This window comes from Haliotis rubra, unplaced genomic scaffold, assembly GCF_003918875.1.
Source record: "Haliotis rubra isolate DU_JTF1 unplaced genomic scaffold, ASM391887v1 Scf8, whole genome shotgun sequence".
NCBI classification, from domain to species: Eukaryota; Metazoa; Mollusca; class Gastropoda; order Lepetellida; family Haliotidae; genus Haliotis; species Haliotis rubra.
Genome location: NW_025767523.1, coordinates 5,059,933 through 5,073,947, shown reverse-complemented (window position 1 = coordinate 5,073,947; position 14,015 = coordinate 5,059,933). Strand labels below are relative to the sequence as shown.

General features: G+C 43.4%; 1 protein-coding gene across 1 annotated transcript; it reads right to left on the bottom strand.

Moving 5' to 3' along the window:
* Positions 1 to 209: 209 nt before the first annotated feature.
* On the bottom strand, positions 210 to 8,930 carry LOC124261421 (zinc metalloproteinase nas-6-like). Its single transcript, XM_046695739.1, has 8 exons — positions 8,790 to 8,930; positions 8,040 to 8,055; positions 7,077 to 7,109; positions 6,253 to 6,299; positions 5,797 to 5,875; positions 2,019 to 2,154; positions 614 to 789; positions 210 to 473 (listed from the first exon to the last, which is right to left on the bottom strand). Exons 1-8 carry the CDS (start codon positions 8,847 to 8,849, stop codon positions 256 to 258), a joined length of 765 nt encoding a protein of 254 aa, XP_046551695.1. The 5' UTR covers positions 8,850 to 8,930; the 3' UTR covers positions 210 to 255.
* Between the last annotated feature and the right edge of the window lie 5,085 nt (positions 8,931 to 14,015).

Genomic DNA, 14,015 nt, shown 5'->3' with positions numbered 1-14,015 from the left:
TATGTCATGAGTAAGTGATAATTGTGTTTTAATTATGTTTGATTTTTTGGTTGCATGTGACCTTTAAAAACAGCCAATGAAAAGAGATTTGGTTAAGTCACCGAATAGTGACATACAGTTTACCTCCAGCTTTTCTAGTCTGTCTGATGTGTGCTCTCGCCATGACAGGCAGATAAGCACAAGAACTGAAGGCTATAGGAACACTGGACTTGCATCAACTCCCTTTAATGACTAAACACCCTGTGCATGTACATCTCAACATTCATAGTAGAGCTGAATTTTCTTGATGTCAATAGGACTGAGGTGAGTTCTCTGCCCAATGACTGCTCCCTTCTGCTTGACTTCAATGGTTGGCTTCCTGCGGTCGATGGCGAAGCTGTATGCATTGTAGTGCATGACGGACCCGTAGTCATAATGCTGTCCAAGGGTGTCAATCATGGCGGTTGAATACTTGTCGAAGTTGTGCTCACGACCTGAAATATTCAGTCGAGGCTCACGAATAATTTCTGATTTCATTTCCGGGATATAATTTTGTAACTTCAGTACTCTGATAAGACCGTCAAATTTAAGAAAACCAACAGGGAGATTTGACAATGGAGGTGTATGTCCATACCATGCTGGATGTTGCTCCACTTAATGCTGACATAGCCATCTCTGTCGGGGCGGCTCTGCTCGTGCCAGAAACCCAGAGCATGGAGAGTCTCGTGCATGATGGTTCCGATTTGGCCACAGCCACTTCCAAGGGTCACACCAGACATGCTGTGGTGATACCCTACAGGGGTATGGCATCTGGAACATCACAGCATATATATATTCCTTTACTTTTTAGTTCTGATTTCCCACAAAAGGCAGATAACAACACTAATACTTCAATTCCTAACCTACACTAACACCTCCACATCTCACCTACACAAAACCTCCATATCTCACCTACACAAAACCTCCATATCTTACCCACACCAATACCTCCATATCTCATCCACTCAAAAACCTCCATATCTCACCCACTCAAAAACCTCCATATCTCACCCACAATAAAATCTGCTTTTCTCACCCACACAAAAAGCTCCATATCTTAACCATACTAAAACTTCCATATCTCACCCACACAAAACCTCCATATCCATGTATACTCCCCAGGGAGTTAAGATTGATAATACGATGTGCCGTTGTGATTGACATCCAATGATCGAGGGGAAAAATACCAGTGCCTTGAGCATGCAGTAGTTGCCTGGATATGTGCGCTATATAAATGTCCTATAATAAAAAAATAAATAATAATAATAATATCTCACCCACTCAAAAATCTCCATAACTCACCTACACAAAACCTCCATATCTTACCCACACAAACACCTCCATATCTCACCTTCAATAAAACCTGCTTTTCTCACCCACACAAAAATCTCCATATCTCACCCACACAAAAACCTCCATATCTCACCAACACAAAACCTCCATATCTCACCCACACAAAACCTCCATATCTCACACACACTAAAACCACCATATCTTACCCACACTAACACCTCCATATCTCACCCTCAATAAAACCTGCTTTTCACACCTGCACAAAAACCTGCATGTCTTACCCACACTAACACCTCCATATCTCAACCTCAATAAAACCTCCATATCTCACCCACACTAACACCTCCATATCTCACCCTCAATAAAACCTCCATAGCTCACCCACACTAAAACCTCCATATCTTAACCACACTAACACCTCCATATCTCGGCCTCAATAAAACCTGCTTTTCTCGCCCACACTAAAACCTCCATATCTCACTCACACTAAAACCTCCATATCTCACCCACACTAAAACCTCCATATCTCATCTCAAATATACCTCCATATCTCACCCACACTAAAACCTCCATATCTCACCCACACAAATACCTCCATATCTCACCCACAGTCCCTCCACACAAATACCTCAACACCTAATTATCTCATCTCATCTTACCTCACCCACACTAACACCTGCTCATCAGCACCGGTATTCTTCACCTACCCTGATCCACCCTGGTACTTGATGTACGCTGATTCATGGGAACGTGGTTTAAAGGTGATACACGCTTTGCCGTTATGTTTGGTTTTGTCGGAGATGGTCTGCATGGCCTGGTGGATTGTATGCTGTTCTGAGGAAGCTAACCAGACAATGGAACATTGTTACCAGAAGACACCATTGCTACTAACGCATTTGCTGATCAACAAGAAGCAAGGTGCCCTCTGACTGGAGCTCCCGTAGATCCATGCGGGCCAACCAGGTACACTACACGAGAACCTGTTCTCTGGCTTTTGTGGAAACGCAACTGTGTTTTATAGAAGAGAATAGAATAATACTTTAATGCCTTTTGTGTTACATCAGCAGAGCTACTGACACATTAGAGAGATACCAAACATACTTACATAAATTCTTTGAGTTATGTATCTTCACATTTGTTTAAGAGATGTATGGTACTTGGAATAAAGGATGTACGGGCTCTCTTAGTTTTCACAATTGGAACTTTGTAGCAGCGGCCTGAAAGGAGGAGGTTGTATTCCGAATTTAAGTAGTGAGTATGGTCAGATATGATTTTGACAGCTTGATTCACGATTTATATATATTGATTATAAACATTCAAATCTGACTCCAGCGATTTTACTTGCAGTGTTAACAATATTGTTTATTTTAGATTTGAGATGAACTGAGAGAGACCCGTACACACAATGGAAGGAAAATGTTAAAACACTCTGAATAAATGTTACATAAAGAGATGACATCACGGATGGGTTAACATTAAAAGATCTCAGTTTACGCATGAGATGAAGACGTTGTTGACACTTTTTGCATAGGGCTTCAGTGTTAGAGTTCCAGTTCAGCTTAGAGTCAATGAAGGTTCCCAGATACTTATACTCCGACTCTGTCTCAACACATTCACCGTTGATAATCACTGGAAGCATTTCTGTGGGTTTACTCCGAAAGTCAATTATCAGTTCCTTTGTCTTTGTGACATTTAAGAGGAAGTGGTTTTCTGCACACCAAGTCGTAAAATGATTAATGTCCTCTTTATACAGTTAGACGCGATCTTTGGACGTGTGGCGACAGGAGCATGCAATTGTGGTAATGATTCCAACAGGTGCTTGTCAAGACCTCATCATCCATGTCATCAGGATATTATCAGGATGTCATCAAAACATCAAAATATTTGTAACAGGTTTGGTGTATGTATTGGTCTTTCAAAAACACCAGAAAATATCTTCTTCTGTCATGGCTCTTAAAAAATGGACAACTTGAAAGTTACCAACAAACACATTTAGGAAGGAAGCACTTGTAAAGTTTTCAGAAGAAACATATTCCTTGAAAATGGTAAACATGATCATTTCCCAGTTTGGTAGTCCTTTAAAAATATCTGGTTCGGATTGTTTTTGCTTTCGTTGTTGTTTGGTTTATTTTTAGATATTGGTACCCTGTTCAAGAAACATCAGCATATTTTCCGAACTAGAAACTCAATATACTTCATAACATGTCATCTAACTATCCCTATTCAAGTACATAGCATTAAATAGCAGTATAAAGTAGTATATACTATAGATGTCCTATACTGGGAACGAAAAAACGTAGATATAGATTTCTTTCAACAGATGTTGTCCAAAGCTTTAATGTGTTGATATCGATTTTGCGTGTTCAAACTAAATCCAATTGACACTAAATCTACCTACACCTGAAACTAAATTGAGGAAGTCTCCTTTCAGATGTACACACCAAATCCAAATACATCACGTATTTTCTTGCAAAAGTGTCATACTGTCTCGCAACCATTGTCCCTTTTTATGAACTGTGAACAAATCCAAACACCTTGTCAGTGAATGAATAAAATAAAAATAGCCATTTATGCACACGTGTCATTAATTTCGGCTATTATAAAACATCGAGAAGAAAATGAAATAGTTTTTGGACAATATATTACATTTGCCTTGCACAAGGTACTGTTTTCATTCGGGATTAAATCAATCAGATTGCCAATAATATTAAGAGAGTAAAAGATCATCAGTATTTTATAACAACATTTGGTAATTTTTACTAAAAGTGAAACCTTATACAGACAATCTTTTCCTTTCACACATACACATACAGCCAATTGTATTACGCTACGTTACCCTGCGATCGCTTTGAGAATGGCGCCCAGCCACTTTATGCTGAGTCTACACTACGCTACGATTAGACCACGATGGCCACGATTTTAATTTGTTCGAACTCATCTTAAAAAGCGTGAAGGATCTCAGATCCAAATCGTGGTGGCATCTTGATAATCGTGGCAAAATATTAAACATGTTCAATATTTTGCCACGATATATAGTTGTGGCTATCGTTTTAGAACGTGGTAATGCATAGTAAGGTGTGGGCATCGGAACAAATCGTATAAGAGCGTTAGAAAGCGTAAAAAGCGCAATGGAACGTGTCGGGATGATCAAAATACATCGTAATAACGAGTAGCAGATGTTAGTTCCCATTGTCCCACGATTCTACCAAGATCTATTGCGGTTCTATTCAGATCTCCTGCCCTGTGTCACGATTCAATGTATGTCTATGAATTATTTAACACGCTGTACTACGAATAACGTCCACGATATATCACGATCTATTACTCTCCCTTGTACTGCGACATGTTCTTCTGAGTTTGGTGTGCTTTCCTACAAATTGTTTCACACTGCCAGACGAAATTCATTGTGATGCAACTGCAAGCCATATCACACTATTTCATCGTCATTTGCATTGTAGAATATAGGAGATGGGATCGAAAAAAGGCAAGGGCAAGGAAAGGGCTCCAAAGTAACTCCTGCTGTCCGAGAATCGTGTTTAATCGCCCTTCTTTGTCTAGACAGAAGGTAACAAAAAGTAGCAGATCGTTATGGACGTCTCAAAACGAACAACATCGCAACAGTTCGTATACTCTAATCGCGATGGTCGTAAAAAGTTGCTGCAGATCGTCAAATATTCGCAACAGATCTTCATTGAAGCGCAACTGATCGGATATCCACTCGTAAGAAGGCGAATAGATCGTATCAGAGCGTATGAAACCATAAAAGAGCGTCAAGAAAGGGGAAAATATGCAAAATGTTCCACTATCATGAATATCTACTACGATATTTGGTTCGCGTCGAGTCGGCATAATCGTGGCATAATCGCAGCCTGAGATAAACACAAACCTTGCCATCACGGACAACCCATTACAGACAAATACTTGTTTACCATGACATGCAGATGCTTGCCATCTTTGACGATTTTCCAAATGCGATCTGACTGTGGATGCGTCTATGACCGTTGATAGCTTTCATGTAATGTTACCGAACCAGTAGTGTTACTGTTCTTTCAAATCGCCCTGATTTCGAGCACTTCTCCTCTCAAGTATGACATGTGCATCTTTGATCCTGCTTTGTGCGCGTCATATCCTTAACAAACTTTGAGAATACAGGTGACCTTGCTATCTTGTTAATCAACACGGTATAAGACACTTAGTTCAAACAAATCCTTTGTGTGGTATATTGAATTATAATACAGGTGACCTTGCTATCTTGTTAATCAACACGGTATAAGACACTTAGTTCAAACAAATCCTTTGTGTGGTATATTGAATTATAAAGAAAACGATATGGAAAGTTCCATGGTCAAAGTGCAATGGAACTTCTGTAACTATAGAAGTTGTGATCACCATTGTTGTTTTCAATACACATCGAATGCGACAATACTTCATCATATTACTAGTGTCTTTTATATATACGTACACAACAACTATACATGTACATACAGAAGTGGTGAGTGTCGATGACGTAGGGCACAACGCCTCCTGGCCATCTGTAGTTTCTGTTCCTGTAGGCATTGCGGGCCTGAAACATTAACAGGACTTGTAGAACGAGGCTACAACATGTCTCTGTAGGCACTGCGGTCCTGAAACATTAACAGGACTTGTAGGACGAGGCTACATGTCTCTGTAGGCACTGCGGTCCTGAAACATTAACAGGACTTGTAGGACGAGGCTACATGTCTCTGTAGGCTTTGCGGTCCTGAAACATTGACAGGTCCCGAACCAACCACAGAATTCTTTCAACCTACTTGTTCTCGTGAGAAATGCGGCTTAAAAAACACATTTGTATAAATTTACTATAGATACGTATATAATTTACTGATATATTCACCATTTATATGTTGAGACATCAACGTAAATGCAAGAGGCTTACCCCCCAATTTTCTAAAATAATCTCACCAGTGGGTTCTGTCCAGGTCTAAGCTCGATATCTCCCTCAAAGAGTCCTGCAATAAATGATCAAACTGGTGATTAAATGACATTATTGTTAAACTGGCTAACACTGTGGCCATGGACAAATAGAATTCTGAATTTTCCCAGTGCGTATTCATCACGTTTCCATGTTCTTGTTTATTTATTTTCAGATGAATATCTTCACCGCCAGTTATATCGCACTAAAAGATTTGAGTTTGCCTATGACTCAAACCCCGATCGCGTGTGTACCCTCAACAAGATAGAGAATTGCGCAGATTAATTCGGAGTAGCCTCCGCGTGCGTGCGTGCGTGCATGCGTGCGTGTGTGTGTGTGTGTGTGTGTGTTTTGCCATCATTTTGTACATAAAATTATGCTTAGAAATTATGGTAAGGGGAGAGGGCGGTAACTGAATTTGTACATGAAATGGGGGAGGATGGGGTCATTCACATTGTACATGCTTCACCACCACCACCACCACCACACCCACACCACACCACAAGTGGCCACAAACAAGTGGAATCACATCGCTGGGTGGAACAATCATGGTCTGGACCCACGTCCACGAAGCGTTCGTAGAGTTACGACCAGCCGTAACGTTACGATCTGTCGTAACTCCATTGTTTACCATAGGCTTACGAATGTCGTAGCTCTATAAATGCTTTGTTGATCGGGACCCAGGAGACGCATCCTGACTGGAAATCACAGGGTTTGATTAATGATTAATTATGATAGTGACAATACGGATACTGATTTCTCTATTACAATTTACTAAATCCATGTTTAACAAGGATCAGTAAAGTTGACTTACCTGGGTTTTCCTCCGGGAAATCCTCATTGGTCTCTGAAAGAACTATACAATTGTACAACATATGTCATCATTATCAGGAGGTATACAGAATTCCTTGGTCAGGGGTAGACACAGACGTTACTTTGCTTGAGCATATACTTGTTTGTATGTAGAACTGACCCTAGCTTTCTTTCAAGGTTAAGTTATGTTATGTAACCCGCTAGTTTGTTGATTAACGCATCACTCAGCAATATTCAAGCTATATGGCGGCGTTCTGTAAATAATCCAATCTGGACAAAACAACCCAGCGATCAACAGCATAAGCATCGATCTACTTATGTCCAGGAGAAAACAGATAATATTTTGATACACATACAGAGGTACAGATAAGCTGCGTATCTGCGTAAATTACGCAAATAATTATGTGAAAACTCAATTTCTATTAAGACTATATTGCGTACAAGTACGCTTGAATTTTTGTAAATACTCAATAAATGTGATCTTACATGCGTACACTAAAAACTGTCAAATCTCAGCCTGCGTACCGGTGGTTAGGTAAAATAACTGAGGTATACTGAGAGGTTCTACTTCAGGACATGAACTAGACAACTTGCAGTCTTTCTTATCGTTTTATAAATTACAGATCAAATATAAATAACAAACACTAACATTTAAACTTTATTATGTTTTCAAAATTAATGGAAAATGGCAAAATACCCAATTGAGTTTGAGTGAGGTGAGTACAATTTATTTGGTTACTCAAAGGAAAATTAGGATACCCAATTGAGAAGAACACAAGCGAGTACATAACTCAATGACCCAAAAGATTATCTGTAGCTCTGCACATATGATGCTCAAATAAGCAAAGTGCGTGTCCATCGATACATTGTTTTGAACAAAAATGTCCATTAAAAAGAACTGCAAGAATTGCATTCATAAGGCATTCCGATACACCGTTGTTCCGAAATGATTACTTTATCTCACCTGGTGTCGACGGGACCTGAAATGACAAAGCAAAACGATTTTCAAAAGTTAGGTAACAGGCAAGTCATGCTTTATCCAACGGAGACAGTGGATTAGACTAGTTGTTCAGGCATTACTGCAGATTCGCTTCCTAACAAGCATGATTAGGGAGATAAACATCATGTGTTTGCCAATTTCCGGCTGTTATTGAGTATTTGAAGCACGGGAATTCATTTGGAACCGACGGCGTCAGTCGGAGGTTTCAAATGAAATATTCCCGTGCAAACACGGAAATTGGCAAACACATGATGTTTATCGACATTGTAAACACAAAAGTAAACCAAAAGGTCCACACACGTTTTTGTGTCTGCACTCATTGACATCGAGTACGGGTACAGCAGTGAAATGTCATCAGCCGGCGTTTCGGCTGTCTCCCATGGTAGCATCTGGAACTGCTCATTTGTGACCTCATTCAGACTTTACGTCACAATTTGATTTGTTTGCCGTCATCACAGCTGACGACGTAACAATACAATGGTGTGAGCGATGTTTGTACGTATTATTATACAGCGAATTTCCGGGAATCGAATACCATTCGATCATGATTTTCAACCAATCAGATTACAGATTACAGAACGCAGTGACTTTTGGTTTACATAGCATAGAACAATACACGCACTCAATGATTTGGGACCATTATCAATTAATAGAATAGCCCCAGTCTGTGCAAGTGCCCAGTATTGAAAGGAGATGTATGCTGGGTTACTTTACCTGCCCGAGAGGCACAGCGAGGGAGTACCCCAAACACAGGACAACAGTCACCCACAACATGTCACCTCGAGGTATGAGAATCACAATGATAGCCAAAGGTGAACCACCAAACCAGATAGGTATGTCAGGTGCCTTGTTAAGTGAGCGGATGGCAGGAACGACACTAGTAGTATATACACTGGGGGTACGAGATCAAGTCCAACAAAAGCCTCTATAAAGCTTCATTTATGAAATAAAGCTTTAGTCAGGCCCTTATCTCTCCCCGCTATTGTATATACCAGGGTTGAACTCCCAGTTAACTTCCTGGTCACTATGACTTGAACCAACACTTTCCTGATCACGTGACACTATGTCGTCGTGTTGACAGGAAACAGTTGACAGGATACTATTGGGATCACTCGACAAGGTAAGTGTTAAATATTTTGCTTGGGGGGTAACATTGTGCCGTGATTCCTCTCTGACGGTGGCCCGTGGCTGCCCTACATGATGTTGATCTCAGCAAAACAGTTTAACGTGAATCTCCTATGATTTCTTTGGTTTTCGTAATGAAGGCTTGCTGGGCTTGTTGTATCCCCTGTTCTATGTACTTTTTTTTCTCGTCTTCGCTGATGACAGTGCTTTTACGAGACTTGTTTCGAATCTCTCGTTTCATTTCGTGATATTTTGCAAGTTCAGAGAGGACCAAACGAAACTCCTCCTCGGAGACTTTACTGTCAGTGAGTGCGGTGGGGATGTGGTCGCCTACCGTATTCAGCTTTGCTTCAGCCAGAGCCCTGATCTCGTGCTTCAACGCTTTACGATGCAGATTGCGTGACGCAAACCTAAACACCAACCCCACCAACCCTGACACCCCAGCTGTTATTTCGATGCCTAGCACTATGGGTGCGGCTACGATGGTGGCCAACAACCCGACACCTACCGCCCCTAGTCCCATGCTGGTTGTCATAAGGGCGGTATCAACCCCATCCACGGCATTGAAAGCTCTATGGTACTTCTTGTACAATGCTGCCCGTGTGTCGCGGTCTTGTTCTAGTTGGCGTTTTACATCACATAACTGTTTCAACCGAAACCCGTCTACGGTTTCCAGTGTCTTCGCTACTTCCTCTACGACTGGGTACAGTCCCATCCTGTGTGTATAATATATACTACAAGATATTTTTTAATTCGTCGCTTTTAAAATGAGCATCAATGTATTTGAGGCTTATAAGGGCTAGGTTCTCGTTCAGGAAAATCTGGGAAAGGCTAATAGGTGCATTTTCTTCTACCTGAACCAGTGAAGGTTCAACTAACATGTCCGATTCTGAGTGACTGATGATACGACAACGTCGGCCCCCCAAATCATATACAGCTTTCCAATTTATTGTCAACCCAGGTAAAAGTTGCCAGCAGGAACTCAAAGCAGTGTCTCCAAGAAGGACTTCTATGATGAGCGTTGAGTTTGGTTTCACAGTCATAGGATTTGGTAGGATATCAGGTAAGTCGGCCCTTAAACTTGAGTCCTCAGATGAATATAACATGTTGCCTGAGTAGATTGTTCTTTGGGAAACTCTTATATTATCAGAATTCGGTATGAAAGACGTGAGCCAGACGCCGTTGTTCCTAATTTCGGAGACACCCCAATTTTTGTTTATGGAGACGTAAGGTGCTGTGAGGGTTAAGTTGATAAACCATTCGGGTTCTTTACAGAATCTTAGGTTCGCCTGCTTAAACACGTCGCCTGTAAAGCACAGGACGTACAAGGGGTCTTCATCACCCCAATCGAACCCCTCCACGTTCCCTAGATCCTCGAGCGTGATGTTTGGGCGAAAATTGGTCATTGCTAGATACTATTACAAGATAGTTTCCAATTGTTTTCTTGATAACCTCTCAGGGGTGCACTTCAACCCCATGAGGTGTATGTTGTCGGGTAGGACGATATCGGTGAGGGATATCGTGTCTTCCACGGTCACGGTGACCCCCTGCAGACTGGTGTGGGAGTCGACACACCGACCAGCACATAAACAGTGCAAACCTGATACTGGTGCCGTTTCACCCACCAGAGTGTGATTCCCTTCACGATTTCGACTTCATCCTGCGATGGTTCACCTAGGTAGACTTGGATGACCAGCGTGGAATTTGCTGGTAGCCCTTCCAGGATTTTGACTACGCCGGCGAATTCAGACACCACCTCCAACTTCATGTCTTGCACCCCCGGCTTGCTCGATAGCATGTGGGCCGCCATACTCGAGAGTGGGCTGATGATAACGTTACGTCTATGCGCCGGGATGTAAGCCACGAGCAGGGTTCCGTTGTTCACGACTTTCTTTATGTAGTTGTCTTTGTTCTCCGTGAACACATAGGGGGAGCCGAGACTAATGTTGAGAAACCAGTCGTAAGAGGGCAACAACACCCACTTGTCGGCGTCGGTGAAGACGAGTGTATATGGCTTGTTTCGAGCAACGGTCGTGCTCTCAACATCTTCTAAGTCGAACAGTTTGCCTCCGAACGATGGGTATACCGAGCATCTATCATCACCGATGCGGACTATGTCGAACTGAGTGTTGAGGGCCGCTGCTGAGGTATCTACTATATCACCTAGGGTTCTACCGATGGAGGGGACTTCAACGCGTTTGTAAATGCTGCTTTTAAGCTGTAAGGCGTATAGTTTACCTCGTATAGTGTCCCCGAGGTCGGAGATCCCCCCATTGACGCATTTTTTCAACCTCATTCCGGGACCTTGTGCGCTAGTCATTTTATGTGCAGCGTTAGGCTGAGGTATCCTATATTCACAGGGTTATGCTTTATATCTAAAACCGATATTACCAACTCAGGGATGGTGCCCCGAGTTAACCTCTTGTACTGCCGCGGTGAAAACGACTCGGTTGTGCCGTCGTTGTATTTCTCCGTTTTCACTGGTACGGCTCTCAGTATCGTGGAAGGGTGTCCACCTTGAATGTTGTCCGTTGTGCTCAACTGACAGAGATGAATGCACAGCTCTCGGTACGGTACTAGGTCGGGTAACTTCGTGCCTGTGACGGTAGTTGTGGGTTTTATCTCGTCCGGCGGCATCCCGAGTGTCCTCACCAATGGTCGGCCGAGCCTCAAGGGGTTTATTCCGTTGTTGGTTAACACCACTGTGCCGTTTGAGTCATTCATCTAGAGTTCGGCTCCCAAGGGTTTGAAGACCTCATCACTTAGTGAGCACACACTGTAGTAGCCGTCGATTATCTGGGTGCGGGCGCCACTGACGAACAGCTTATTGTTGTTGGTGTTGATGTTGGTCCATCGCGGTAGGTAGGTGATATCGCAGAGTGCGACTTCGAGTTGGCCTGACGTGTTATCGATCGCGTACATCAGCTGAACGGACTCACCGCTCGTTATTCCTAGAAGTGTTACGTACATGTTAGAGTATATATACCCATTAAATAATACTTTAAAAATGTACAAACCAGGAGTGTTTTACCCTAAGATGGACATAGACTTCACGAATATGAAGATCGTGGTCGACGTTGCTGGGTTGTACTTTGGAGCCCAGTTCATGATGTGTTCGAACGGTATAGGCTTTCGGTGATGAACGTCAAGGCAGTCCACGCTTGGTACAACAACCGGATGCAGTTCTGGCAGAATCAACTCAACTTCGCCGTGTGGTGCGCTACAGCGGGGTGTGGCTTGACATTGACCGACACTCGGCGTGATGCGCTGAGTAGCTCTGTGTTCATGTTTCACGTGTACTACCAGGTTAGGCATATCCTCAAAGAGATCAGCGCCCCGCTTCCACAGGACAAGGTGTGGGATGCATCAAACAATCTGCATGATCGGCGTGCTTACGAACGGATTTGTGGTGAATTCGGAATCGATCCGAAAACGGATTGGCGTATACCAGGAGGAGTGAACCACGGGTTGGGTATTCCGTACAGTGATGGACTTTCCGTAAAAGCATTACGAAAAGATACAGTGCTAGACTTTATGAAGCACAATATGTTTAGTTCGGGTAATTTCTTCCATGCATTCTCCAACCTCGTTCCTAAACCCATACACAGTGGGCCAAAACCGGTGAAAGAAGCCAGCGATGATCTACTGAAACGAGGTTTACTTCGCCAGAATTTGCTCTGTCGAAAATAACGAATGGCGAGATGATCGTATGGAGTTTACAGGCGACGTTGGTTTCACCATCCAAAAGGTCGAGCAACCCCCTTACGTTGAAGACAATTGGAAAGTATATATGCTGGACACGTCAAAAGGGTTTACTTCGTGCGGTGTCACCAGATTGAACGACTCGGTTCGAACGCACGCGTGGGCGCTGTTGGGTGCGCGAGTGGCAAACAGCGTTCCAACATCCTTGGTAAGGGGACTGCTAACGACGCGCAGAAACAGTTCATGGTCAACGTTGAGGATGCTATCGCTGCCCCGGACGATCTGCCGAGTGCCATCAAACGCTACCAACACGTATTAGAATACGCCCGGTCTAAAGTCAACTACGTGTTCGACGTGGGATTGTACATGGCCCCGAGCGACATGCAACTGAGAGTCAAAAAAGCAGTAGGCTACAACAACGAAATAGTCATAGCCATGGCCGACCAGAAGTTGGGTGTCAATGCAGGCATCAACGTGAGTCACGTCCCCCCCTCCCACGGGTGAAACGGGCATAGTCGTACCACCCCCGGAGCCCAGTGTTCAACCAGCACCACAACCCCTACCACCACACTGGGTGGCTGAAAATCGACAGCATATAGATCGTAAAACAGCGCTAGTGGTTGGGGGGATCGCGGCCGGGCTCATTTGGTTTAAAATTCCTTAGCCGAGACGTACACCAGCCGGCCACTGCGATGATGGCTGCCCACAGGTTTTGGCCGAGCCACGTGACTGTTTTCGACAGCGTGCTCAGCAGCCACGAGACGATGCTACCCAGGATGCCGGGCAGGGCTTCGGCGGCCTTACCAGCAAGTTTAGCCAGGGCTTCTCCGAGTGATTTCAGATGTTTTTTTTTATCCAGTCTCTGACATCGCCTGATGGGGTGGGTGTACCACCACTTGGTGGACCCCCACTCAGCGATACGACCAGGGTTGATATGATGAAGCCCAATGCAGTCAGTATGCTGGCAATGGTGATCCCTTGCTCTCGGAAGAGGATTCGGATCCTGTCAGCCAACGTTGTGTCCTCATTCAGGACTAGATCGATGGTTTCCCGCATGCGCGGTTGATATGAGATCGGAGGGCTTCCGGGTTCGAGGAAGCGGATTCCAATCAA

Coding starts and splice junctions, on each gene's coding strand:
- LOC124261421 (XM_046695739.1), bottom strand. CDS start 8,849: ATGTTGTGGGTGACTGTTGTCCTGTGTTTGGGGTACTCCCTCGCTGTG. Junction 2,155..5,796: donor CATCGACACTCACCACTTCT/GTATGTACATGT, acceptor TTGTCTGGTTAG/CTTCCTCAGAACAGCATACA. Junction 790..2,018: donor AAGTACCAGGGTGGATCAGG/GTAGGTGAAGAA, acceptor GTGATGTTCCAG/ATGCCATACCCCTGTAGGGT.